Below are 26,450 nucleotides of genomic sequence, written 5' to 3'. Positions count from 1 at the left end.
TTCACCGGTCGCATCGAAATGAATGGAGGGATTCACGGTGCAATTGCGGCGAAAGTCTACAGGCCAGAACCGGTGGTTATGCAAAGACGTCATGGCTAGCCAAATTGCCACCGGCATGTGGAGCTTTGTCTGAGTGAGTCATTGAGCTCTTGAGGCAAAGACGTGTTATCATGAGACGAGTCGCACCGTGGGCCGCAGGATCGCTGAGATGCGCATATAAATCGGCCTCAGCGCGCTGCAGCACGCCTCGGTGTGCAATGAACTTTGAGGACTCGATCTCAATCGGATCTTCTCGCGCACGAAGCTGGATGAGGCGATCTAAAGCATGCAATGCAAAAGGGAGGAATCAGCTGACTGGTGCTGGAGGATGTCACGCCAAAAACTGCACGCGCAACGCGACTGAAAAGGGGCAGTGGAGAGCAGTCATCTCATTTGCCACAAACCATGCAATATGCCGAGTTGGATGTTCACGTAGATCATGAGACACCCCAAGACTAAGACCGTGCCGCCACCCAACAGCATCCACGACCCTTTCTGGCCCGCCATCATCGATGAAAAGTTACACCTGAAAATTAGGACCACGCATCGTGTGAAAACTTTCCTTCCGTACAATAAAATTTAATAATTATGAAATTGAATTCAACAACACGATGTGCATGACCTACAGAAATTTTTAACATTGGATCTGATACATCCGGATGTACATGTAAAAGTTTTGTGAGTTTATGTTAAACTTTTGTAAAGTTTTCAAAGTTGAAATTCGTAGCGCTATACAGAATAATTATTGTTGTTACCTTTGGAAAATTGGTACCAAAACTTGAAAAATGGTTGTTGGAGAGGAGTCGCACCAAAGGGGGTGCCGGCGAATTTTTACTCGAACCGCGCAGATCTGTTGATTCTATGAGATGTCATAATGTGAGCGTAGCTGCCCCACATCGAGAGTTATAGTACTGGTTTGTTTCTCGTACAGGGTGTGTGTCAGGCTCCAGAAAGTCTGGAGGCCGGTTTTGGGGTGCGAGGAAGCGCGTAGGTTTGAAGAAGCGTTTTGAGAAACGTTTTGAGAGAGGTTTGAGAGAAGTCCATCAGGACGGAGCGAAAGCTTTGATGATGCCTTAAGGTCAATTGAATCAGCTGCGGTCGGCAACCATTCACAGTGACTAGACCAGGTGAGTAGTGTGTTTTGACACACGACTCGGGTGCACCGTTAGAATAGCTGTAGAGTCGCTCAATCCCGAGGATAGGGAAAGTGCAGCTCGTGCCCAACCGCAGGTGTCCCAACAAGGAGAAATAACAATGCCCACAAGCTTATCACACAAGGCGGTACACAAACACCACGGCACATTCGCACATCAGGTTACCGTCAAAGCCGCCTTCCCCGCGCATGTGAGCACATCCACTGCTTTTGCACACAGTCAGCATTCATGCCCAAAGGCTGGACGACTTTACTAGCTAAGTTTCACACATACACACGCACTCTTAGAGGGGGGGTACATGAAGACCCCGCGTGCCTTTAGAATCAGACAGCACTGTGAAGGCTTTTGCCTGAAACGTTTTGACTGCCGCGTTCGACGAATGTTCGAGGGGCGATAGCTCTGGGTCGCCTCTCACGACTTTGTTTTACTACATAAGTTTGTATGGATTTACGCACAGCCCAACCCCCAACCACCTCGCAAGCCTGCATCAAGGTGGGCGCTGCCCTTCGCCGAGCCGAAAAGGAGAAGCGCGACTACTACACCGGTTTCAACCATGGAAAAACTCTGATCGTCCCTGCGGCGATGACGACAACCGGTGGGTTCGCCTCCTCCTTTGTGGATCTGCTTGGTCAGCTCGCCCGCTGCGCCGAGGCCCGTGGTGTGTACCAGCCGGGGCTGGATGAGGCCTTTGTTCCTCGGTGGAAGGGTCGCTTTGCGGCGCTGGTCCATCAGATGAACGCTAACCACATCCAGCGCCACTTTGGCGGTGTCTGCCTGCGCTCGTCGTAGGTAGGCACCGTCTCGGGGGTCCCTCTGTGGGGATCCCTGTGTGCACCTGTCGCTCCCTAGGTGGTTCTCGTTGTGATCTTTTCATGGCTTGACTTGTTTTCTTTGCTTTAATTTTTGCTGTATTTGTGTGGTATTTTTGCTGAATTTTTGTAAAGTCCTTTGTATGATGTCTTTTCCTTCTGTGGTCGGTTGCCTTTTCAACCCGACGCTGTCTCTTGTTGTATGTGAGCGTGCCGTGGTGTTCTTTATGTTTGTGCTGTAATGGCTTGCAGTTGTGATGTGTGACTGCCTTTTTATGTGTCTAGTGTTTGAAATGGCCGTATATCTGGTTATACTTGGTCGTTTTGTACGATTTTTGTTTCTATGTGCGTGATTCGTCGTGCTTGTACTTTTTGGCATGATAGAAGCCGATGAATGTAGCTTGTTCTCTTGTGTTGTTTTGCGTGCCGTTTTGATGTTGATGTCGGGGTTGCACAGCTTTGCTTTCGGCTCTGAGGTTCAAATTTATGATTTATTTATTTATTTTGATCAAGTCCGGCGCGAGCAGATCAGGCCTGACAAGGACGGGCCCGAGCAGATCAGAACCGACAATAACCGGCCCGAGCAGCTTAGACCCGAGCAACTAACGTCCGAGCAGAACAGATCCTACCGAGACAGACCCGAGTTGATCAGCCTTGATCAAGTCCGGCGCGAGTAGATCAGGCCCAAGCAGATCAGACCCGAGCAGATCAGGCCCTAGCAGAACAGGCCCGAGCTTTGCTTTCGGCTCGGAGGTTCAAGAACCTAATTTATTATTTATTTATTAGATCAGGCCCGAGTAGATCAGCCTTGGTCAAGTCCGGCGCGAGCAGATTAGGCCTGACAAGGACGGGCCCGAGCAGATCAGAACCTACAAGGACCGGCCCGAGCAGCTTAGACCCGAGCAACTAACGTCCGAGCAGAACAGATCCTACCGAGACAGACCCGAGTTGATCAGCCTTGATCAAGTCCGGCGCGAGTAGATCAGGCCCAAGCAGATCAGACCCGAGCAGATCAGGCCCTAGCAGAACAGGCCCGAGCTTTGCTTTCGGCTCGGAGGTTCAAGAACCTAATTTATTATTTATTTATTAGATCAGGCCCGAGTAGATCAGCCTTGGTCAAGTCCGGCTCGAGCAGATTAGGCCTGACAAGGACGGGCCCGAGCAGATCAGAACCGACAATGACCGGCCCGAGCAGCTTAGACCCGAGCAACTAACGTCCGAGCAGAACAGATCCTACCGAGACAGACCCGAGTTGATCAGCCTTGATCAAGTCCGGCGCGAGCAGATCAGGGCTGACAAGGACAGGCCCAAGCAGATCAGATCCGACAAGGACCGGCCCGAGCAGCTTAGACCCGAGCAACTAACGTCCGAGCAGATCAGATCATACCGAGACAGACCTGAGTTGATCAGCCTTGATCAAGTCCGGCGCGAGTAGATCAGGCCCAAGCAGATCAGACCCGAGCGGATCAGCCTGGAACAAGTCACGTCTGAGCAGATCAGGCCCGAGCAGATCAGGCCCTCCGAAGACAGACCCGAGCAGATCAGATCCTACCGAGACAGACCCGAGTTGATCAGCCTTGATCAAGTCCGGCGCGAGCAGATCAGGCCCAAGCAGATCAGGCCCTAGCAGATCAGGCCCGGCCGAGACACACTCTAGCAGATCAGCCCTGACAAAGACAGGCCCGAGCAGATCAGCCTTGATCAAGTCCGGCGCGAGCAGATGAGGCCTGAAAAGGACAGGCCCGAGCAGCTTAGACCCGAGCAACTAACGTCCGATCAGAACAGCTACCAGGCCCGAGCAGATCAGCCTTGATCAAGTCCGGTGCGAGCAGATCAGGGCTGACAAGGACAGGCCCGAGCAGATCAGAACCGACAAGGACCGGCCCGAGCAGCTTAGACCCGAGCAACTAACGTCCGAGCAGAACAGATCATACCGAGACAGACCCGAGCAGATCAGCCTTGATCAAGTCCGGCGCGAGTAGATCAGGCCCAAGCAGATCAGACCCGAGCAGATCAGGCCCTAGCAGATCAGGCCCGAGTAGATCAGGCCCGAGTAGATCAGCCTTGGTCAAGTCCGGCGCGAGCAGATTAGGCCTGACAAGGACGGGCCCGAGCAGATCAGAACCGACAATGACCGGCCCGAGCAGCTTAGACCCCAGCAACTAACGTCCGAGCAGAACAGATCCTACCGAGACAGACCCGAGCAGATCAGCCTTGATCAAGTCCGGCGCGAGTAGATCAGGGCTGACAAGGACAGGCCCGAGCAGATCAGATCCGACAAGGACCGGCCCGAGCAGCTTAGACCCGAGCAACTAACGTCCGAGCAGATCAGATCCTACCGAGACAGACCCGAGTTGATCAGCCTTGATCAAGTCCGGCGCGAGCAGATCAGGCCCAAGCAGATCAGGCCCTAGCAGATCAGGCCCGGCCGAGACACACTCTAGCAGATCAGCCCTGACAAAGACAGGCCCGAGCAGATCAGCCTTGATCAAGTCCGGCGCGAGCAGATGAGGCCTGAAAAGGACAGGCTCGAGCAGCTTAGACCCGAGCAACTAACGTCCGTCCAGACCAGGCCCGAGCAGATCAGCCTTGATCAAGTCCGGTGCGAGCAGATTAGGCTTGACAAGGACAGGCCCGAGCAGATCAGATCCGACAAGACAGGCGCGAACAGATCAGGCCTGACAAAACAGGCCCGAGCAAGTCACGTCCGAGCAAATCAAGCCCTTCCAAGACAGACCCCAGCAGCTTAGGCTCGAGTAAGTCATATTAGAGGCACAATCTGAGACGGTATACTTTACCACGTTGTGTCCTCTGGTACTTGATGTTGTCCCACCTTGTTGTGTAACATCTTGCTGTGCCATCTTGGTGTATCATCTTGTTGTGGCATCTGTTGGTCCCAACAGATTGCTGATATCGCCTCCACCTGTCTTCAGTGTGATAGTCCATTCTCTGTCTCCACTGGATGTGTGTGTTTCCACCTGCTATAAATGGAAGCGATCTCCCTGGATCGGTACCATTTTCCTTCTTGACCTCGGTCGTTCCACTTCCCTCCTTCTGTCTTGTTCTGTCTTGTTCCTTCGCCTTGCTTCAATTCATGTTCTCGTATGCACTTCGATTGGTTGGATACCTCTGTGATTTTTGTTTCCTTGTGCGTGATTCCTTGCGCTTGTACTTCTCGGCATGATAGAAGCGGATGAACGTGTGTTGTTTTCTTGTCTTTTTTTGCGTGCCGTCGTGATTTTGATGTCGGGGTTGCACAGCTTTGCTTTCAGCTCTGAGGTTCAAACACCTAATTTAATATGTGACAATGGCCTTGTCCACACACATTACACTGAACCGGACATACACCTTCAATAGGTTATCTACGAGCTCCTATCCGTCAGGTCATTCCCCGCCAGGTTCTCATCTGTGGGGCCTCGATCTGTGAACTCCTGATGTGCAGGGCCATGCTCAGCCAAGTCTCGATCTGCCAGGACCTGAGCCACGAGCTGCTCATCCATCAGGCCATCAGGCCATGCTCCGGCGGGTTCTCATCTGCGGGGCCTCGATCTGCGAGCTCCTGATGTGCAGAGCCATGCTTAGCCAAGTCTCGATCTGTCAGGACCTGAGCCACGAGCTGCTCATCCGTCAGGCCAGCAGGCCCAAAATATCCCGATCACGCGACGCGGCTGAAATGGCATGCTTCTCGCAGATCGATTGACTTGCCCATGCAGACATACACACACACACACACACACACACAGACTAGCTTTGCGGTTTCTGATGCATTAGCGTTCGTAGTTCATCTTGATCGCCAATCCCCACGTGGAAGGCACCTTGCGGGGTCCAGTGGGTCCTTTGACTCGCTTCGGTGGCCAGCTATTGTCCACCCCATCATTGCCATGTTTATTCTCCATCGCCTCATCTTTATTGCACTGGGCATCGTCATCTTCATCAGCGTCAGTTTTGGCGCCAGCTTGGGGAAGTGGTTTATCGCGCCATTGGGGAACCTGTAAGGCCCAGCAAGGTGACATGTGTGAACCGATGGAAAAGTCAGCATTTGTTGGTGCAATGTGAGACAACTGATAAAATGGGTGCGCACGCGTCGTACACGAATCATGGACAAGCGCCGTAAGCGCTCCTTCGGCACTGACGACGTGCATGCCTGCACCATGGCGGGGTTGATGTAAACCGGTTCTGCAATTTTGACGATTGCTTCGGGTGCTGGTGTCACTGAGTCTACGCGAACGATTTGAAGCAGAGCAGCACATGTGTGCGAGTGAGAGTGTGTGGAAAAATGAAATTTAGAAGAGAAAGAGAGGAAAAGAAAGGACACTGAGATTGGTTCGCTGGCAAGTCAAAAATGCCGCTGTCGAGCTTACCATATACAGATTCCATAGCTACAGGCGCGGTAGACTTGGGCAGCAAGGCACTATTGTCCATCGACGCCAGGACCTGTTGCACCAAATCCAAAATCTACCCGAGCGAGCAAGCAGAAAGGCAATTATACCCCAGAAAAATTAGCATGGTGCTACGCAGCAATCTTTCATGACAACTCGAGGCACCTGTGTGTGTGTGTGGAGGGGGGCGGGTGAGAGAAGGAGCTTACCGCTTTGTAGACAAAAACGTATTGATCCTCCGTCTGAACCATGGCTGGACGATGCTGGCGGAGAAACCACACAACCTGGAAAATGTCAAAGCATGGAGCGTCAAGGCCCATTTGCTTGAGCATTGACCAAACGATATCGATGGCACAAATCGTGCCTAGAAGAAAGTGACCTGGTGAGCGAGACTAGAAAAATCGAGCATATCGCAAGCAAGAACGGGGCAAAAAGCCACAAGGGGCAAATGCGATTAAGTAACATGGGGCTTTTTTTTCTTTGCTCAAGGCGACCACACTTACCCGTTCGCCCAACACCTGCAGAGCAATGAATGACCAGAGGAGCCGCTTGGTCACTTGGTTGCCGTTCCCGAAAGGCGGCAATAAGGCGCATGACACTGCCGGGTCTTGCGGGAACGCCATGATCGGGCCAGGCATGATAGTGATACTGATAAATGATGCGAGAGGCTCCTTTGTGGGTCACCTTGAGTGTGCGCACCAAAAAGTCCTGATCAATGGCATCTTCGGCCATGTTATCGACCTCAAACTCGTCAAACACGTCAAACTCGTGCAGATTGGGCCAATACCTGAGCGGGACGCCAGGTGAGCATTTGTGAACAAGATAATGTCGAAATTTAAAGACGCTTAAGAGAGTGTGCAAGCTTACTTGGCACACTTAAAGCGATCGTTTTCAAAGATGTTGCAGGCCATGACGACGATTCGCACATCCTTTTCCCACAGCATGCGCCAAAAATCATCAAGGGTGTGTGGCAAGGGTCCTTGTGAAGCAATAAAACGACATTGGGATTCGCCATGCTCCACCCTGCGGGTCGGTTTAGCCGGGGCATCGCACACACAATGGGTGCATGGTGAGTGGGTAGCTTCAAACGGACATGCTGGGCGAATGCGGTCAAAATCTTGACGCGTGAGGCACGTATCAAGTCCCGCAGACAGAGAATGCAAGGCGCAAGCAAAAGCAAATCAAGCTGAGTGAGGTGGCGGCGAGAACGAGAGAAGATGAATTCACATACGAGCTGGCATTGATGTAGTCTGAGCCGGAAATGTCTTCATCTTCGCTGCGCTGTGTGGTCAAAACCACGCGATTGAAATCATACGGGATAATGTCCTTGTAGCGGTTCTTGCGCTTGGTGTGCATGGTGGTGCCTTCCTCACGAGAGGTACTGGCCTTGTAGGCAGCCGTCATGTCGCGTAGACGCTGAAACTCTGCCCCAAACCCTTCGAGGGCGTCCTGTTGGTCTGACTTGCGCATCAAGAGCTCAACATGTTGGACAAACTCAGACAAGCCTTGCCCAGAAACTGCCATGGCGAATCGTTCTGCCAGCGAGAAGCCAAACCCGAGGGGCGCGTCACCGCCCTCAACCCAGTCACCCTGCCCTGGCCTGCCCTGCCCCGGGCAAACAAATCACCAACAAACGCCACACAGCCCAACACCGCCTCTTTCACCAAAAAAAAAAAAAATGAACGAAGCTGTTGTAGTGGCCAATAACACACACACACACACACACACATATAAACAGCTTTCAACAAAACACAAAGCAAATTGTCAGACAAAATGAGAGAAAGAGAGAGAGAGAGGTGTTTGATGTGGTCAGTGGCGCACTCACCACCTTTTTTGTGACGACACGAGCAGTGCATTCATTGGCAGAGGGGCAGAGCTTGCTAGCAGGGCAGGAAGGCCGTGCCTTGGTTTAGGTGGGTCGGTTGGATGGGGCGGTGGGGTATGCAAAACTAGACCAAGCTACCGTAGCCCTTGTGCCGTCGCCATCGCCGTCGCCGTCGCCATGGCGGAAACTCTCATTGAGGCTGCAGGCGACGATCAACACCTGTACTACCTCGTGCGGCCCTCAACCGGCGAAGCCGATGAACTATTGCAACAGGTGTGTTATGTCTAATCATGAAAACACCGTGCTTGGAAAAGCGACCGGTCTGAGCTTCTGTTGGTTCGCGCTCTTCCTGTACACTCATGTATTTGTCCGGCGACTGGCCAATGTTGCCGCTGTTCATGTTCGTGTTGTAGATGATTGGAGAGGATTTGACCTGGCAAATTCCGCGACCGACTCACCCTGGGGTATGTTTCTTGACTGACACCAAGCGATTTCTATGAACTCTACCCTGGGTTCAAGTGGGCTGCTTTGTCAGTTTGACTGTGGCCTCAGCCTGACACCGACAATGCTTTGGCGTGTGTGCCAGATGCTAACCGCTCCAGGGGGGGCTCAACTGCACCTGGCCTCGGAGGCGTTGGGAAGCACTAGCATCGACGTTTGGCAGCACTCTACCTCTGGTACGGCGTGCTTACAATAGCTTTGCAGCCTGGGCTCATACTGAATTTTACATTTTTCCATCTTGCCATGGACCACTCATTTCATGGCGAGCGAACAGACGCTGGCTCATTATCGTTTATAAGCACTGCGAGAGGGGTGAGTACCAAAAACGGCGCTCGTGCTCGGCCAGTCTAGTTTCTGATGAAGGACTTGCAAAGCTTGACTGGATTGGGTGCAATGAAATGAAACGGAACAATTGATCAGACATGCATCCGCTCATGGCATGACATGGGTCGACTGTTGTTGCAGAGCCTCAAGGCCCACGTCAACTTGCCAACAGGTTTGAGCCGCCCATCACCTCGAGCCGGAACCTCACCGCGTCGTTCAACAACTCGTCAAGCCCCGTCGCCACACACGGCCGGGAACCGCGGTGGAACATCGGGCACACACGGCGGTGCTGGCAAGCCAGCATCATCGCCTCGTGAGACGGCCAGGGGTCCATCGTCGGAGAACCACGCCCTACGCCCCAGCAGTACCCCCCCGCCTGCACCAAGTGTTGCCAATCGCTTGCGGCATTTTGAGAGAGATCGTGCCATTCTGGAGCAGCTTCGCCAGGAGATTGAGGGCTTGCAGACGAGGCTACAAGACATGGCCAGCAAGTATGTCTACAGTAGTTCTGCTGTTGGCGTGCCTTTAAGCTGCTTCCTCACAATTTGGAAATCTAGAGTTACTTCACTTTCCGTGACCAGTACCGAGTATCAATCAGCAATCGCCAGCCTGGAAACCACTGCCCGGCAGCTACGACCGGTAAGTCGACACTCACGTCATGTTTCTCGCTCCGCTCCTCGGTCGGTCGGTCCTCTTTGACAAAGCTCATCTGTGTCTCGATGTAGGAATATGAACTGAAGGTTCAGCGATATGATGCGCTGTACGATAAACTGCATAACGAACGTGAGGCGTTGCAAAAGCTCATGCCTGATTCGAACCTCTTACATTGGGCGTGGCGCCCTTCCCGACCTGAAATTTGAACACTTAAAGGTAGTCAGCCTGCCATCATCCCGCTGCCCTTGTCTGAGGGGATACAATGGGATGGTTGCATCCGCTTTGCGCGCATTTTCCCTTTGGCAATCATCGATGATATCCGTGCAATTGGCATATGCGACACACGATTGCATGGTACTTTGTTTGGGGTTTCGAGTATGATGCAAACGAATTAGCGGAAAAAAAAAACCTCGATTTGATCTCAAATGATGATCCTGTTCTTGAAAACTGCCTTTTGCGGCATTGATCAAGCTGACAGCGCAAAGAAAGGGCCTGGTCATTCGTGCCAATGTGTTGTAAACGTATGCAGCACGCCATGGTCGCATGTTGTCTCCATACATAAAAAGACAATGACGAGACGCTCAAGGGCCAAAAGGATGTGCCAGGCTTTTCAGATTGAAAATGACGCATAGCCCTGTCTTGATGTGAGAAAAGCATGCCACGGAGACAGTCGCCACGGAACCACATTAGATCAGCTTTTTTTGTTGAAAGTAGCGGCGGAGGTAAACAATCTGAAAGACGAGGAGACGGTACAGATGAGAAATTGTGTGAGTTTCGTGAGACACTCACGCTTCTTTGAAAATATTGTGAGTGAGAGTTATTCAGGTAGGAGCATCGCACAGGGACTTGACTATGGGATCGGATCGAGCATACCTGGCCCACGGCAAGCACGACTAGGACCACCATGGAGAAGATGCTAAAATAAAGCATGCGTTCAGCAGTTTGTTCTATCCGTGTAAGGTCGGGCAGCGTGAGGGGCGCCCAGTGGAATTCCAGGGTGGTGTGGTGCCAAACAAAAGCGTGATATGCGCAGGGGCCCATACCATTGGTATCACGATGAGAGGCCTCAAGCTCTTTGAGGTGCTGGAACGACGTGAGAACCTGGTTGCTCATGTCTTCGAGCTTGCGCAAAGAGAGCTCCATAGGCTTGAGCTTTTCAGCCTTGCCCAGCTGCAGTGGGGTTGCCAGGTATGGCAAGAATGAGAGGGCGATCGGCGGGGCCGAAGGACACGGCCGATGGTGTTGATGGGAAGGTGGCTTAAGGCAGAAGGGTCACAAGGCTATGGCACGCAAACAAACCTCCTGGTATGAGCGTGCTTCGGCGCCCATCTTGACGGTGAGGGTAATCTCAACATCGGTATGTTGGGCATCGTCTAATGAACGGGCCAGGTTGTGGCGTCAAGGGGTTGTGCAGAACCGAAACAAAGTGAAAGAAGAAGAAAAAAACAAAGCTCGAGGCTCAGCGGGGAGGGGGGGGGGGGGGGGGAAGCCGGGACACTTCATTATGGAAGCAAATCTCAAAGACATCGTAATCATCCGAGGTGAAAGCAAATTTGCCAGACTCAGCCTCTTCCTTCCGATATACGGGATGACCCCGCGAGTCGGTGATCTAGAGAGGTGGCAATTCAATGACTTTAGTGTTGACATGTTGGTTGCAAGGAATGCAAGCTCAAGCCCCTCCTCAACCGATCGCAGCCCAAAGATGCCCGATATCTTTGGCTTGGGAGTGGTCGTTGTGGCATCAATATCGTGGTGTGTGTGTGCGCGCAGAGACTGGGGGTTTTAAAAAGGCAAACCACTGACTGACCTCCAGGGTGACGTCGACGTTCTCGTTGGAAGAGATCTTGTAGTTGCCAACGACAAGAACATCCTTCTCAACATCCTCTTGCAGACACTTGGCGCTATCGCCCTTGAGCGTAAAGGACATGCCCGAAGTGACGGTACTCAACATGAGAAGACCGCAGGCCACAGCCAGCCAGGCACGCATGCTGAACAGTGGCAGCGCCATAATGATCGTATTTTCAGTTTTGATCGGGCAGTCAACAGTTCTGGTCTGCTCACAGGTCTTGGATTGACCTCAAGTATGAGTAGCAGACTCGAAACCAGTATCTGTGCCTGCACCCCCGCCCTCTGACAGACTCGGATGGCTCGATCCGGCTCAGCCCCAGCCTCGTCGGCAACAATCACCACACTAAAACGAGAGAGAAAGAGACAGGGAAAACAGCAGTTGAAGGGTCCAATGCCATTTGGTAGCTTAACCTGAGCAAGCGAACGCAGTAAGAGCAGATGATCATATATCGAGAATGTCAGATGGATTTTCTTGATTTTTGATTTTTTTTTTTTTCCTTCTTTGCGCTTCTCTTCCTTCAACTCCTCCATCATGTTGTCCACAGGTGTGCGAGCTCTGGTGACCGGGGCGGCGTCGGGTCTTGGCCGGGCCACGGCTGAACGCATCGTCGCCTCCGGGGGCAAGGTGTGTGGGCCTCAGAGCCAGTGGCTGGTGTTCTGCATCAACGATGGGTGAAGGTTCATGTCAAGTTGAACTTCACGTGTCGAGGGCGGGGTGTGGGACGACGACTCATGCATCACGTTGGATGGTTGTCGCTGATCCTTAGGCCGTCATCTTGGATTTGCCTTCCAGCAATGGTGCTGATGTTGCACAGAGTCTGGGCTCGTCGTGCCACTTTATCGCGGCTGATATCACGTCCGAAGAACAGGTGCTGAAGTCGCACTCTTTGAAAAGTTTGTGGCAGCCTACGGCTGTCAGGCCTCATCAGGCTTGATTCTTCTGTCTCGGCCATTCGGCTCATAGGTGCAAGAGGCCATGGCTTTTGCGCATAAAAATCTTGGTGCCCCTTTGAACACCGTGGTCAACTGTGCTGGTGAGTGTGTGTTCCACTCGCAATGCAATTCAGCCGTCCCAAATGACCTCACCCAAACGTGTTGCCGCGTGAAATGGTGTGCGGTCTGAACTGCCAGGTATTGCCCCAGCCATCCGCACCTTTCATCCCAAGCGTGGTCCTCACGACCTGGATGCCTTCACCAAGGCCCTCATGGTCAACACCGTGGGTGCGTATCCATACATGCCTTGAATTTTGCCCTGCACATGCCATGCCCCCCTGACCCCCTGGCATGCCGCACAATCCGAGCAGATGGGGTCCCTCATGCGTTCTGTTGCTTGCCTAGGTACCTTCAACGTGTGTCGCCTGGCCGTGCCGGAGATGCTGAAGAACGAGATTGAGGGCGATGCCACCCGTGGTGTGCTGATCAACACGGCGAGCATCGCTGGTTATGAGGGTCAAGTAGGCCAGGTAGCCTACGCTTCGTCCAAGGGCGCCATCATTGGCATGACTTTGCCGATGGCTCGTGATTTGGCCAAATCCCAGATCCGCGTCATGACCATTGCTCCGGGCCTGTTCCTTACACCCCTGCTTGAGGGCCTCGGTGAAAAGGTGAGTCGACTGGTTTTCCTCCAGCTTGGTTCTAGCCTTGTGCTTGGCCCCATGCTGCTCACACCGCTGTGGTATTCAGGTGTGCAATGAGCTTGGTTCCACCATTCCGTACCCAAACCGCCTGGGCAACCCTTCTGAGTTTGCGCTCACTGTGGAGCAAATCATCAACAACCCCCTGCTAAATGGCAGTGTCATCCGCCTCGATGGTGCTGCTCGCCTGCCTTGATTCCACTCTTTTTTTTTCCAACCAGATCAAATTAACATCTTTCCTTGCCTTGCGAAATTTTACACACTTCACGCTTTTGAGCGCCATCTCGCCTGCTAATATTGGCGCAGCACGTCGCGGGCGCGAAGCTGGATATTGGCTGCCGTAACAGCCGCACCTAAGCAGACCAGTACGATACGAAGTGCACAATGAGTTGAGCAACATCGTGCTGCCCGTTTTTACATATCCGTGGCACAGCAGTCCAGGTTGCATAGGGCGGCCTTTGATTTATTCATGGTGAGACATACGCATATTCAGGCCGATAGGCCATTTGGGATGATAGCGCAACGCTTGGGGATCCCGGGCCACAGAACTCGTGCCTGTGTTGAGATTTGATACCAAACACAAACATCAGGTCGGCAAAAGAACCCATAGGTCGCACTGTATTGCCATGGCTTGCCACTGTAGAAAGACAGTACACGCGTTGGGTATCGCGTACCTCGGAGAAAGTGTAAGAGGCCCGCCCACGCGATCATAACACCATTGTCCACGCAAAGTGGGGGTGCAGGAAACTCGACAGGCAAGTCGTGAAATCGTGCAAACGCGTGCAGCTGCACCACGAGCAAGCAAGAATAGGTCGAGCCTTAGTACTATTTTTCAGCCCACTCTTTAAGAATGGCAAGAAGGCAGGACAGCAGAAAAGTCACTGCTTGAAAACTGACCCTTTGACGAATGTAGGCATTGCAGAGCACGCCCCCTGCAGCCACAAAGCGCCGAGGCCGGCGTCCTTGTTGATCGCAGAATCGCAGTGCTCTGCGATGATCAACGGTACCATTGTATGTATGCCGTTAGTTCAGATGGTAGCCAGGACACACACACACACACAAACACACACACACACACACACACACACACACACACACACACACACCGGGCAAGCGACACTTCTTACCGTTCCAACCGAACGAGGAGATGGTCAGCAATCGTTCGCTGAAAGCTGGCAGCCAATAGAGGAAGCTCATCCCGTTTTGCGTACTCACTCGACAGATTGATGGCGCGGGTCTTGAGCCCAGAAAAGGAAAAGTCACAGCTGCATGGCCGCCATCATGAGGCAGCCAAGAAGTGGGTATTTGGCTCGATTAGAAATAAAAGTCTGGCCCGCTTGTATACCAAGACCGGTACTTGTGCGACTGAACTCAAACCTTGGCGAATGGCTGAGAAGTTGGCCTAAGGAGATGGGCTGCATGTGTGACTGTTTTACAAGTTGAAGACCAACAAACGATGTGAGAACTTGTGCGGGTGCTCATTTACTGAGGTAATGGTTGTTTACTCGTCAACAATCGGGATGCACGCACGGGCAGTTGTTGAGCCAAGAGCTCAACCTGTCGGCCTCCACCAATGCCTAGGTGGCGCCCAAACTATATGGCAAGGATATGCAATTGTGTTGGCATATCAACAGAGGGCTTTGGCTCATTCGTACGCGACCAACACATTGCTACGAGACCTTGTCAAAGATTTCGCCGGGGGCGTCGTCCACGGTTGAGCCCAATTGCCAATGATCATCAACCTCTGTTTCAATTTGTGCAGCGTGCACATGCCACCAATATTAGTTGGGGCACATGACACATATTGAGCCCATGCGAGGACGCACCATTGGATAGCAGCAACAGGGCGTGCCCGCCACTGGCTAGAAGCGTCAGCGAAGGAAACTCCCACGTCTTTGAACACGCGACCGGAGCTTATGAGGGACATCAGGCACACTAAAACCCCTTTCCTGTTTAGAAGGCTCAGCCCACCATACCTCCGAGGTTAAAGCTGCTGTCAGTGCGTGGGCTTCCATGTGGTGAACAGCAGTCAAGGGCTTCTGATGTCGCCGAGCAAAGTCAACGGCAAAGGACAGGCCAGCGTCCAGACAATTGCTCAGCCCTGGGCCGATTGCCGCTGCCACCACATCAATCTCCTACACGGCCAGATCAAGGTCAAGAGAATAGGCCATGTGTAACACCGCCCATGCGGTACACGCGCGCCAGCTTCCATGAACAACACAAAGCACGTGTAGTTGCCAGCTGCAAAAGCGAGGAGTGCATGTGCATGTGCACATTTCTCCTCTGGCGGGACGGGGGGGTAGAGTGCGCCAACCTCAATGCGCAGCTGAGCACAATCAAGCGCCTCTGAAACAAGCGCGGGCAAGGCTTGCGTGTGTTGGGGACCAGCCTCATGCGGTACCGTGCCCCCAAACCTGATTACACACGCCCTGTTTGAGCCCGACAGAATTTACGAGCAGCCAACCAAAAAGTATCTCGTTGATTGAAACTGAAGTGGGTGCCTTCGCCTTCATTCCTGCGCGTTCACATGCACATACTTGGAATGGTCCTGGGTTCGTCGGACGTCGGCAAGTATTTGCCGTTGGTGGTTCACGATGCCAATTGCTGTGTCATCAAAAGTGCTCTCAATACCCAGCACGACCAACCCTCGCTGAGAGGTGTTGAGTCCATCCTTCAGCAACACTTTCTGCCTTGCGCTCCAAAGTGCCCTGCACCCGACGGCCCGACGCCTCAGCAGCCCACACCTCCCAGCCATGTCGGACCTGCCCACCTCAAGTCCAAAAATAAAAAGTCCGCAGTTTTCGACCAAGCGCTTAATTGTCAGCATTTTCATCGCTTGCAAGCCGTTGAAAAGGCGCGCTTGTTAGCGATGCTGCCGCAACAAAGATCAACAGCGAAAAAATCCACTTTTTGATGACCAAGTGTAAGTGCAGCGGTGGCTGTTCTGTCAGCCCGATCAACTCTGGGCCCGGGCCAGGGGCAGCCAGGAACAGCTCAGGGCGCACCCCTGTCTTCCTGTCTCGGGCCTGGTTGAGCGCGTGACAAGTGTAGCTCACATTTACTTGATGGTCTTTGTAGGCCTTGTGTCGGCTGGTGTAGCCCAGGCCTTTTGTCTTTGTTCCTTGCGCAAACACATACCCCGCCGCCAGCGTCTTCGTCGTTTGTCCATTCACTGCCGAGATGGTATGTGGTCGTGCACTGCACACGCCCAACATCGCACTGAGCACTGCGTCCTTGTGCTCCAAGGCGGGGCCGATCCATTCATGCTTCCACCTCTCGCTCAATCGGGGTTCATTCCTTGCTAACTGCGTTGATCTTGCATTCGGGATGGTTGCCTGCAGGTCTTGCTTTCCGCTGCCATTTGCACCAAGGCGGGCAAGCGTAGGTTTAACGCGAAACAGAGAAACAAACAACAGCTCCACAATCCCATGCACATTCGCGCATTACAAACTCGTGGCGTGGGCTTCAAGATTCTTGACTCCCTGTCATCTTTCTCCTCCTCCCCACTTATTGCACCATTCTTCCCGTTCTTCTCGTTCCGCATGGAACAATCGACTGCGGTCTCATTCCCGTTTGCTCCTCGGTGATGCGCAGCTTTGGTGGCGCGTCAGTTTATGGAGATCAGTCGCTCACGCATCGAGGGCTTGCTGGCAGCCTTTCCCAAGCTGCGCAGTAGCGAGGATCAGCACACTTTTATTGAGACGGGTTTGTTGCGGTCGTCTCCAAACTCGAGCCGGTTTTCTTGCCTGATCTCTCACATCTTCTGTCAACTCGACGATCATCCTTGACAACTCCCTCGTATACGCACAGACTCTGTTCGCTACGTGTATCAGCCAATGGAGCAGCTGTACATGGTCTTGGTCACGACCAAGAACAGCAACATTCTGGAGGATTTAGAAACCTTGCGCCTCTTTGCTCGCGTGGTACGTTGTTTCAGTCCATTTCGACTCACAAGGCGGCTCAAATTTTACTGACCTTGAGCTGATTCTAACCCGCATTGGCGTGGCAACTTGAGCAGGTTCCTACATTTTGCAACGTCATGACTGAATCAGAGGTCTCGGCCCATGCGTTTGAGCTCATCTTCGCCTTTGATGAGATCATCGCCCTTGGCTATCGGTTTGTTTTGATTGGTCTGAAGTTTTGCCTGACCCAGGTGCACCAACAGCTCGGCCACCCTTATCAAGACGTCATTTGTTTGCAGGGAAAATGTCAATCTCAGCCAGATCCGCACGTACACGGAGATGCAATCCCACGATGAGAACATTTACAAGATGGTGCAAAAGAACAAAGAGCAGGAGGCCCGCGAGCACATGAAGCGCAAAGCCAAGGAGCTGGCCATCGCCAAGAGCCAGGCAGCCAAATTCGGCGGTGCAGGCGGCATGGGCGGCATGGGTGGTATGAGTGGCATGGGTGGCATGGGTGGTATGGGCGGCATGGGTGGCATGGGCGGCAGTGGTAGCGGTGGCATTTCCTCTGCCTCAGCACCAGCGCCCGCTATGGCTGCTCCTGCCAGCACCTCAGCGGCCCGTGATGGTAAACCCAAACGGTCAGTCGATCACCTTGAGCTCTATTGCGCTCTAAATGCTTCGCCATCTTGCGTCGCTTTGGTTAATGGCTGACGCAACTCGTTTTCTCCTCTACTCTGCCCTGCTTGCTTGTATTTTTCAGTGGCATGAAGTTGGGTGGCAAGGCCAAGACCCACGATTTTGTCCAGGCCCTCATGGATGAGGGCGAGACGGTCGAAGACCTCTCCAGCGCTGCCCCTGTGGCCCGTTCTGCCGCTACAGCATCCGCCATGGCCCCACCCGACGTGGACATGGAGCCCATCCACGTCAAGGTGGAAGAAAAGATCACTCTGGAAGCCAACCGCGATGGCGCGTTAGAGCACATGGAAGTCAAGGGCACGATGTCTGTCTTAATAAGTGATGATGCCAAGGGCCAGGCTCTTGTCCGCCTCAACCGAAGCTCAGACAAAGCCATCAACTTTCAGGTGAGAGGAAATGCCACCCCGTTTTGCGCGCACTGATCCGCCGTTTCGAGCAGAAATTTTCATGATCGCTGTAACTCACGGTCAATCTGACATGCTACCATGCCGCCTATGGACCAGACTCATCCCAACGTGGACAAAAAGGCCTTCAATTCGGAAGCTGTGATCAAGTCGAAGAACCCTGACAAGCCCTTTCCTGTGCATTCTGAGGTGTGATGCGATCAATGGTGGAGACACGCAAAATTCGTTCCTCCTTTTTTTCCTCATGATGTTATGCTTATCTTTTATTTATATTATTTGATTTTTTTTTTTTTCTCCGTCACTTAGGTGGGCGTGCTCAAATGGCGCTATCAGACAACGGACGAGACCCAAATTCCTTTGACGATCAATTGCTGGCCTAATGTCAACGCGGATGGCTCAGTTGATGTCAACATTGACTATGAACTTCAAGACAAGAACCTGAAGCTGAAGGACGTAGTCGTCTCCGTGCCCCTGCCTGCTGCAGGAGGCAAGCCTGTGGTCGCCAGTGTGGACGGCCAATATGAGGTTGACGGACGTCAACACATGCTGGTGTGGTCCATTCCCACGATTGAGGATGGCAATGCCGATGAAGGCAGCATTGAATTCAGGTATGCAACCACCAATCGCCTAAAAGTCAAGCGATGGTCACGTGCCTGCTTGCCCTATGTTTGCCAATCCAGTCACCTGAAGTCTTATCCTCACATTTTTTCTTTTGCTCTGTTGTCGAACGGTCTAGCGTTGCGGCTGGTGCTGCTGATGACTTCTTCCCCGTCTCAGTGGACTTTTACTCTCACGAAACCTATGTTGGCATTGAGGTGTGCAGCTTGTGATTTGAATAGATTGTCTGCCTGGCTGTCTGCTCCTGTCCCTACCCCTCCCCCTCTCTTAGCTTCTCATGCGCTTGGTCGCTTGGCTCTGCAGGTTGCCAGTGTGGAGAACATGGCCACTGGTTCGGAAGAGGTGTTTTCGCAAGATGTGCGTTTCGTTGTGGACTCGTACGATGTCATTTAAGATTACAGACCCAACCTCGGTTGCGTATGCGGCAATCGCCCTTCTTCCAGGTTGTCCATGCCATGATTACTTGATTGCTCGGCCCTGATTTGCCTCGTTCCCCATGCGTGTATCAGGCTCCCCCCTGGCATGAACTCAAAATTACAGCAATGTCTTTTTTTTTTGGCTTTGTTGAAATTTTCTTTCTTTTTTTTTCTGGGGGGTTCGCAGTTGAAATTTCCTTTCTTTTTTTTTCTGGGGGGTTCGCAAAGACAAAACCGATGTGAAAGCGTTGCAGGGGATCGAAAACCACACCAAAAAAATAAGGCAACGCCCATCGATACAAATGAGTCGTCGTAGTCAAACAAAAAACAAGCACCACCATGGTTGAACATCAATTTTTCATTACATTTGAACCAAAACTCAAGCAACTTGGAAAACAGAAAGATGCGAAAGAAGCGCGAGGGGAGCTAGACCAAAAGGAGCTGGTGGCGAGGAGACCAGAGACGGCCCTAGAAACGGCGAGAGGCCTTCGAATCGGCGCGCATGCGGGCCTTCTCCTCTTTGCGAGCCTGGAAGTGAGCATCGTCCTCATCGGGCTCCTGCAACATGTCCGTTTCCAAAGCTTGCTGAGCCAAATACTCCTCACGCCGAATGGCCAGACGCACCGAAGCAGGCACGTCCGGAATGGCACGCTCGATAAGAATTTTGACAAAGAAAAGAACATGCTCGAAAACGACCACAAAGGCCAATCGTGCCGCCACCACCTAAAGCCATGAAGTGACAAGCGAGTGCAGGTGAGTTTGAGGCGACCCGGTCAAAAGAAGTTTATTAGGAAGCGGACATTCAAGTTGGCGAGCAACATCGTAGCAATGCTAACAATTGCATCCATCGCGTCCCAAGACAGAGCAAGGGGGGGCTTTGCGTGTACTCGTGCACACCACTCCGTGTCATACAATCAGTCGAGCTGGGACACGCAGCAACCCACCTGGTAATAGAAACGACCACGAGTGCCATCTGCATCCCGAAAGCCAAAGTAGTGGCAGTTGTAGTCCGTATGGTTGACATCAGTGACTGGAGACAGGGGATACACGGTTTGAATGTAGCCATCCAGCGAGCCATCGCCAATGTCATAAATGTATACTTGGCGCGGTACGAAGTTTGAGGTGAAGGCCAAGACAAGGGCGTTGGTGATCACGGCAAAGTAGCTGATGATATTGATTACGATCATCCAAACGCCAATGTCCGCCGCACGAACGGCGGGGGGGCGTCGATACGAGGTCAGCAGCTTGTTGGCATCAATGCGAATTTCAAAGATGTTGTTCAAAAAGGCAAACAACGGTGCCAGTGAGAAGGCTGGCACGAACATGGTGATGTAGCCGTACTGCAGCATAAGCTCGAGATACTCGTTGAACATGCCGTCGGAGGGGAAGGGGTCGCAGTTCAAAAAGTCGCGTTCCCAGGGCGTGAGCTGATCCTTGGTCTTGAGGCCCTTAGCCGAGCGTCGGCGGAGCCACCGGAAAATGGCAGGCAAAATCATTTCCTGGAAATTGTTGATGGTCTGGCGACCGACAAAGACGATGGCCAGTTGCAGCGTAAGTTCGCCCATGCAGCCTAGATCTGGCGGGCACTCGTCTTGGCGAAAGCCCAAGAAGGTTGAATAATCGCCAGGCACGCCTGTGAAGCGACCTTTGAAAAAGGCAATGTAAAAAAGGCTCGCATAGTTGTTGACAAACTGGAACAGGAAAATCTTGGCTGTCAACGCGCTCTGAAACTGGGATTCAAGGCGGTGGTTCTCCCATTCGGTAAGCCAGAGAGCCAAATTCTGATAAAGCTTTCCCAGCAAGATGATCGCAACCAAGTTGAGTAGAGCAGCGGTGACCGAGGTGATGATGCTGGCGTTCTCGGCGTTGCCGGACTCTTTGAACAAGGAAGCACGAACGGCGAGGCGGTACAGGAGAATGGAGATAACAATGGCCACAACCAAGCCGATCATGGCTAGGACAGTGAGCCCGGAGCTGAGTTGCTTCATAATGCGGCGGTGGGCCGGATAGTACTTTTCGTCCTTGCCCGTGATGGGGTTCTTGCGGGTGGTTGTGCCGCGAAAGCCCGGACGCAGAGGCTCAAAGTCCACGTAGTCCCGCGTGTCCCAATCGTAGGCAAGGAAGCTCTGTCGACGCTTCCAGAAATCAATGAAGCTTGAAGCCCAGAATGCCATGAAAGTGCTGAAGATGACGGTGCCAATGTTGTCAAAAATGTAAGCAAACTGAAAGGGGGTTGGGGGTGCAAAGAGGCAAAGCAACCGCGGTCGGCTAAGAAAGTGTCGCAGACAACAGCAACATGTACAGTGATGATGGCCCCGCGCCTCGGTGCGAATGTCAAACCTTATAGCCCCCACACGCTGCAGACAGTTCTGTGCGATCGCAACCATCGTCGCAAATGGCGCAGAGAGTGAAATTGCTGTTGCAGAGCTCCTTAACGTCGGCTTGCTCCTCCATGCTGCCCACGCCACCGATGAAAACGAAGAGGCCCAGAGCAGATGGGGCAATCAAGGCCAGGGTGTAAAAGCCAAGCCAAGCAAAATAGAGTCCAATCTTGACGCCAAAGTACTGGCGGATCAAGTCGTAGGGCTGCAGAAGATACCAGCATCGGAGACGGGCCCACCACTATCGACAGACGAGACAGACAAAGGGATCGTGATGTTTGCTTGCATCAAGTGTGCATGATCTGTTTCGTTGCACTCTAAAGCAGGCAGAAGGGGGCGCCAAGGAACGAAGGTTGTTGGCATACCTTGAAGAGAAGTCGACGATCGTTGGGGATGTTGGGATCATCACCAGCGTGTGTTTCATCGTAATAGTTACGATCATCCCAGATGAACATCTCATCAGCGTCCAGCTGTGCGAGAAGCAACGACGAGAGGGATAGCACCAGCATGAGAAGTGGCATGTGGCATGATGGCCACGGACATGGTTGGTTGTGTGTACCTCGTATTCGCCATCATGAAGCGGGAAAGCGGCTTCAAAAGAGCCGTTGGCCAGGAGCTTTTCCAGCCCCATTTGAGATTTTTTCTTGCCATACTGCGTTCGGCTGAGGATAGAGTAGGTCATGTCACTGCGCTCGGCGGTGGTAAAAAAGCGTTCCGGTGTGTTGATGCCTTCAAATTCATTCTGCTTGTGAACTCGGAAAGGAGCCGAAAAGGAGTCTTCTTCCTTGGGAACTTTCGGCTCGATCAGCCACAGTAGCTTTTGAAGGTTCGAGATGCCGTCGTCAATGAACTGGCGGAGAGATTTGTCCTTTTGTTCCTCGTATTTTTGGCTGATTTCCTTTTTGAGTGTCTTCTTGAGGTTCATGAACTCGGCCTCCATCATGAGACGTTGGAAGGTGACACTGGCCTTGATGAACTGGAACTGGCCATTGGGGCTGAGCTCATGTTGAAGAAGGATGCCATCGCGAACGATGTTGCTCAAAAAGTCCTGGCGCTTGCGAACAATCTTCAACTCCTTATCTGCCTCGACATCTGTGTTTGGATCGCTGGCACGCTCGTTCAAAACGCTGATGCGGCTGCGGTCCTCAGGAAGCTCAACAACGAAAACAAAGTCGACGTATTCCCGAGTCCCCTCAAACCGATTGTGGCGCTCCGTCTCGCGGGAAACGGGGCCGGCGGCAGGCGGAGTGTTTGCCAGATATTTTCTAATTGGGTGTGTAGGAATTCAAACGGGACCCTGAGTGAGCCAACGAGCCGAATGCAAGAAAGGGAAGAGGGGGAGAAGGGACTAGAAAAAGAATGGCAAGGCTGAACCAGACCCTTTCTCCTGTTTGTGCGCTAGACAGAACAACAGCAAAAAAAAAAGGGGGGAGGGTGGGGGGAAGGAAGAAAAAAAAAACCTCCAAGTAGGTCGGACAAGCGGCAAAGAGGTGACATACTTGGCCCCGGCGGCTTTGGCTGACGCTGAGGTAGTGAGGCGACGACGCTGCTCCTTGTTTTCGTCCTTCTCGTCCTCGGAACCTGGCTCATCGTCCTCATCTCCGAGGTCAACCGCCGTGCTGCCGGCCGAGTTGCCAAGCACGTTTTTGCGAATCTTGAGGTAGGAGGGCATATCTGGCACTGTGAACATGCTGGCACTTGATGCCTAAACGAATATGCGGTTGCACGGGTTAAATGCCAGTCTACACGTCATAGAGAGGGTAGTCAATGAGAAACGGTAGATCCTTCTTACCTGGCGAGAGCTTCTAGACTGCGCCTAGCCGACCGGGCAAAAAAGGAGAACGGCAGATGAGACAAACGGCAAGTTTGCGGCAATCCGCATCAAAGCGGAAGCGCTTTGGATCGTTTGAAGAGAATACATGGTCTCATCTGGTTGATATGACTCACCCATTTTGTGGTGCTGGGTTGATCCACGTCCGTGTCGGTGGTTACCACGCTATCTTCCAAGGTGACAGCCACGCTTCTCGAGCTGGCCTGTTTGGATACGGTAGGCCCAGCTGGCGGCATGACAGGATTCACGTTTGTGCCATCAGGAAAGGTAGCCATGGGTACATCCTCATTGGCAGCTGGTGGGAACTAGGCAAACGTGTTGACAGAGGTGTTTTGATGAGTGCGGGACGAGACGGTGGCCAGAGCAGGGGAGGGGTTTTTGTCGAGTCGACGCACGATCAAATCGGCATCAGCCGGTGTCTCGGCCATGATGACCGGTGATCAGATCGTTGCACGAATGCGTCTATACAGTATGCCAAACATGCCAATGTCAGTACCAGACAGGTTCAGCAGCAGTGTGGGGCAACAGCTCAGACTGGGCAATGGAACAGCTAGAACAGCTCGTTGACACAAACGCCTGGCCTGAAAGAAGAAATAAAAAGAAAAAGAAAAAGTGGGCGGAACCGTTCTCGAGCAAAAAGGGGACGATGGCAGCGGCATGGACAAGAACGGCTCTGCAAAGTCCCCCTCCCTTCACCTCCTCACGTCAGACAGTCACGATCACCACGCTGCTCTCAAGGAACTCCAACAACAACTCCAACAACCTGGCCGCCTTTGCACGCCGACCCCCATGCGACTCTCTCTCTCTCTCTCTCTCAATCCAGCCCGACATGTGTGTGTGTGTGTGTGGGGTGTACCTGTTGAAATCAAAAAAAAAGTTGTTGTTGTTGTTGTTGTTGCTACTCCTCTCTCTCTCTCTCTCTCTCTCTAACTCGCTCTCTCTCTCTCTCTCTCTCTCCGTTGCTGCTGTTGCTTGACTTTTATTGCTCTTCTGCTTGATCCAGCTACGACTGGTGTGTGTGGGCTATTTTAAGAACTTTGTATCACTTGGTAGCATCCAAGCAGCACTCAAGCACCAGCGCTCCCTTCATTATTCTCTATGTACCCGTCATCTTTCTCTCCAAATTCAACTAAGATTTGCCATTATACCTTTACGTTCTCTACATTTTCTCACGATTCATCTGCATCTTCTCCTCCAATAACCCAAGCCGTGGAGCTGAAGCACCAACGCTTGTTGTTGTTGTTGTTGTTATTTTGCGGGCACACAGCACCGCTACCGTCATCGTCCCCTGGCCCTGGCGCTGCGGCCATATACGATCCTGGCCTCGTCCATAGCGTCATCGCCTGCCATCTCAGGCCCACCAGCGCTGTTGCCAGTCAAGGAAAGGTGTATGGTTGGCCGTTGTTGTCACGAGGGGTCTGAAGTGACCTACCAACGTCAGTTCAACCGGTCAGAGACACCGGAAGGACTTGTGCCTGACCGACTGAGCGACTGACGCATCAACATGGGCAACGCAACAACCAAGGACAAGGACTCGCCCCGGGCTTCCCGGCGCGGGTCCACCATGCGGGGCCGGGATGAGGGTGCACCGCCCTCACGCGTGCTTACCTCGCAAGCACCACCGTTTCCGCCGGGTCCCGATACCCTGCCCGTGCCCTCGCCCTCGGCGGCCATGGCCATTCCGAGGGGTACCGGCCCTGCTGTCAGTGCCACCAGTCCGCCAGATGGTCGCAGTAGCTCTCCTGGTGATCGCCATGCCCTCAACATCTTTGGTTCTCCCCTTCTCTCTCCAACGGTGGCTGATACCGCCATTCCGCCGCTTCAAGATGAGGTGTCGAGCTCTGCGCCGCCCCGCATCGGTGACGACGCCGGTACGCCTGGCTCGGGAGGTGGAGATGGACTTCTTCTCCAATCTGACCGGGACACATCGCCCTTCCACCAGGCTCTTAGCTGGCCTCATAAACGTCTCGCAAACTCTTGCTTGCTATTCTGCTTGCTATTCCTCTTTTCCAGCAGGTGATGGCGGTAAACAAGAAATCACCGTGACGTGGACCCACGGTGGTCAGGACATTCGCATCGCTGGAACCTTCAACCATTGGGGCGATCCTGTGAAGATGACACGTCGTCCGTACGTGGCTATCGCTCAATCTTGCCCTTGCATGTTTGCTTGGCCTGGCGCTACTCGTGCTCATCTGCCTGCATGTACACTTGTGGCTCGACTCACTCAGGGACGGTGTCTTTGAGGCAAAGTTGTTGTTGGCACCGGGCTCGTATGAATACAAGTTTATTGTTGATCGGGAGTGGAAGCATGATGCCCGGCTACCTACGCTCCGCAACTCTTTTGGCTCGGTGAACAACTTGCTCCAGGTGGCTCTGGCCCAAACCGAACTGCCGCACGATGCCCTGACCGACTCCTTTGCTGATATTCGCGAAGACATGGCTGAAGGACGTACGTACTTTTGTTGCACAAGCTCCACGCTCAGCGCTCGCTTCAGGGAGCCAGATTTGCCGGAGGAAACAGCTCCGTCCCAGGTTCTGGGTTTGTCTCTGCCGGGTTTGGGTTCATGCTTGTGTGTGTGTGTGTGTGTGTGTGTGCGCGCAGGTGCGGGCTCACCCCCCGGTTCCTACGGCCAAAAAGTGCCCGACCTTCGCAACGCCAAGCCCCCGCCCCGCTTGCCTCCACAGCTTCTACAGTGTCAGCTCAACGCTGATCCGCCCAACAACGATCCAACACAGGTCAAGCCCCCAAATCACGTCATGCTGAACCACCTCTACGCCCTCAGCATCAAGGACAACGTCATTGTCATGGGTGCCTCCCATCGCTACAAGCAGAAATTTGTCACCACCGTCATATATAAGCCCCTGTCCACAGATTGAGTCAGATCCATGTCCATGGGCAGCATGCTTCTCATCCTGTGGTATTCTTTGCAGTATCTCTCCGTGCTCTCAGTCGAATCTCAGCTGTTGCATTCGTGTATCACACCCTGCCATGTTGGCTCAAAGTGCTTGTCTCTCCCCCCCCCCCCCAA

The 26,450-nt window shown here is 52.9% G+C and overlaps 9 protein-coding genes across 9 annotated transcripts; 6 read left to right on the top strand and 3 right to left on the bottom strand.

Annotated features, from left to right (window-relative positions):
- Positions 1-478: 478 nt before the first annotated feature.
- Positions 479-1,982, top strand: MONBRDRAFT_7990 (uncharacterized protein; the record flags this gene model as incomplete). Its single annotated transcript, XM_001745620.1, has 2 exons — positions 479-587; positions 1,651-1,982. 2 exons carry the CDS (start codon positions 479-481, stop codon positions 1,980-1,982), a joined length of 441 nt encoding a protein of 146 aa, XP_001745672.1.
- Positions 1,983-5,769: 3,787 nt separating this feature from the next.
- MONBRDRAFT_25202 (uncharacterized protein) lies at positions 5,770-7,851 on the bottom strand (the record flags this gene model as incomplete). The annotated part of the gene is made up of 7 exons (XM_001745478.1): positions 5,770-5,991; positions 6,093-6,220; positions 6,364-6,457; positions 6,591-6,760; positions 6,885-7,168; positions 7,249-7,404; positions 7,613-7,851. 7 exons carry the CDS (start codon positions 7,849-7,851, stop codon positions 5,770-5,772), a joined length of 1,293 nt encoding a protein of 430 aa, XP_001745530.1.
- Positions 7,852-8,383: 532 nt separating this feature from the next.
- Positions 8,384-9,891, top strand: MONBRDRAFT_7988 (uncharacterized protein; the record flags this gene model as incomplete). Its single annotated transcript, XM_001745619.1, has 3 exons — positions 8,384-8,479; positions 9,173-9,670; positions 9,757-9,891. The coding sequence occupies 3 exons, from the start codon at positions 8,384-8,386 to the stop codon at positions 9,889-9,891; spliced, it is 729 nt and encodes a 242-aa protein (XP_001745671.1).
- Positions 9,892-10,082: 191 nt separating this feature from the next.
- MONBRDRAFT_32307 (uncharacterized protein) lies at positions 10,083-11,693 on the bottom strand (the record flags this gene model as incomplete). The annotated part of the gene is made up of 5 exons (XM_001745477.1): positions 10,083-10,416; positions 10,559-10,632; positions 10,729-10,855; positions 10,985-11,058; positions 11,489-11,693. 5 exons carry the CDS (start codon positions 11,691-11,693, stop codon positions 10,372-10,374), a joined length of 525 nt encoding a protein of 174 aa, XP_001745529.1. The 3' UTR covers positions 10,083-10,371.
- A 340-nt stretch (positions 11,694-12,033) lies between these two features.
- Positions 12,034-13,363, top strand: MONBRDRAFT_35161 (uncharacterized protein; the record flags this gene model as incomplete). Its single annotated transcript, XM_001745618.1, has 6 exons — positions 12,034-12,158; positions 12,301-12,402; positions 12,498-12,567; positions 12,665-12,754; positions 12,872-13,137; positions 13,217-13,363. The coding sequence occupies exons 1-6, from the start codon at positions 12,066-12,068 to the stop codon at positions 13,361-13,363; spliced, it is 768 nt and encodes a 255-aa protein (XP_001745670.1). The 5' UTR covers positions 12,034-12,065.
- Positions 13,364-13,381: 18 nt separating this feature from the next.
- On the bottom strand, positions 13,382-15,922 carry MONBRDRAFT_36962 (uncharacterized protein; the record flags this gene model as incomplete). Its single annotated transcript, XM_001745476.1, has 6 exons — positions 13,382-13,520; positions 13,651-13,722; positions 13,842-13,953; positions 14,065-14,155; positions 14,295-14,432; positions 15,705-15,922. 6 exons carry the CDS (start codon positions 15,920-15,922, stop codon positions 13,459-13,461), a joined length of 693 nt encoding a protein of 230 aa, XP_001745528.1. The 3' UTR covers positions 13,382-13,458.
- A 323-nt stretch (positions 15,923-16,245) lies between these two features.
- Positions 16,246-20,884, top strand: MONBRDRAFT_36961 (uncharacterized protein). Its single transcript, XM_001745617.1, has 13 exons — positions 16,246-16,350; positions 16,509-16,548; positions 16,762-16,872; positions 16,978-17,090; positions 17,186-17,283; positions 17,369-17,713; positions 17,836-18,157; positions 18,275-18,364; positions 18,482-18,783; positions 18,912-18,990; positions 19,097-19,388; positions 19,428-19,932; positions 20,154-20,884. Exons 1-11 carry the CDS (start codon positions 16,348-16,350, stop codon positions 19,184-19,186), a joined length of 1,593 nt encoding a protein of 530 aa, XP_001745669.1. The 5' UTR covers positions 16,246-16,347; the 3' UTR covers positions 19,187-19,388; positions 19,428-19,932; positions 20,154-20,884.
- Positions 20,885-24,067: 3,183 nt separating this feature from the next.
- Positions 24,068-24,397, top strand: MONBRDRAFT_25196 (uncharacterized protein; the record flags this gene model as incomplete). Its single annotated transcript, XM_001745616.1, has 1 exon — positions 24,068-24,397. One exon carries the CDS (start codon positions 24,068-24,070, stop codon positions 24,395-24,397), a length of 330 nt encoding a protein of 109 aa, XP_001745668.1.
- Positions 24,398-24,925: 528 nt separating this feature from the next.
- MONBRDRAFT_25195 (uncharacterized protein) lies at positions 24,926-26,298 on the top strand (the record flags this gene model as incomplete). The annotated part of the gene is made up of 4 exons (XM_001745615.1): positions 24,926-25,292; positions 25,438-25,549; positions 25,650-25,870; positions 26,024-26,298. 4 exons carry the CDS (start codon positions 24,926-24,928, stop codon positions 26,296-26,298), a joined length of 975 nt encoding a protein of 324 aa, XP_001745667.1.
- Positions 26,299-26,450: the final 152 nt, after the last annotated feature.

This window comes from Monosiga brevicollis, genomic scaffold, assembly GCF_000002865.3.
Source record: "Monosiga brevicollis MX1 MONBRscaffold_9 genomic scaffold, whole genome shotgun sequence".
Taxonomy (NCBI): domain Eukaryota; class Choanoflagellata; order Craspedida; family Salpingoecidae; genus Monosiga; species Monosiga brevicollis.
The sequence above is the reverse complement of the archived record's forward strand: the minus strand, read 5'-3'. Positions and strand labels throughout refer to the sequence as shown.

Excerpts from the sequence above, each read along its gene's own strand:
- MONBRDRAFT_36961 (XM_001745617.1), top strand. Across the intron at positions 16,873-16,977 it reads GCACACTTTTATTGAGACGG|ACTCTGTTCGCTACGTGTAT; the intron begins GTTTGTTGCGGT and ends GTATACGCACAG. Across the intron at positions 18,158-18,274 it reads ACAAAGCCATCAACTTTCAG|ACTCATCCCAACGTGGACAA; the intron begins GTGAGAGGAAAT and ends CCTATGGACCAG.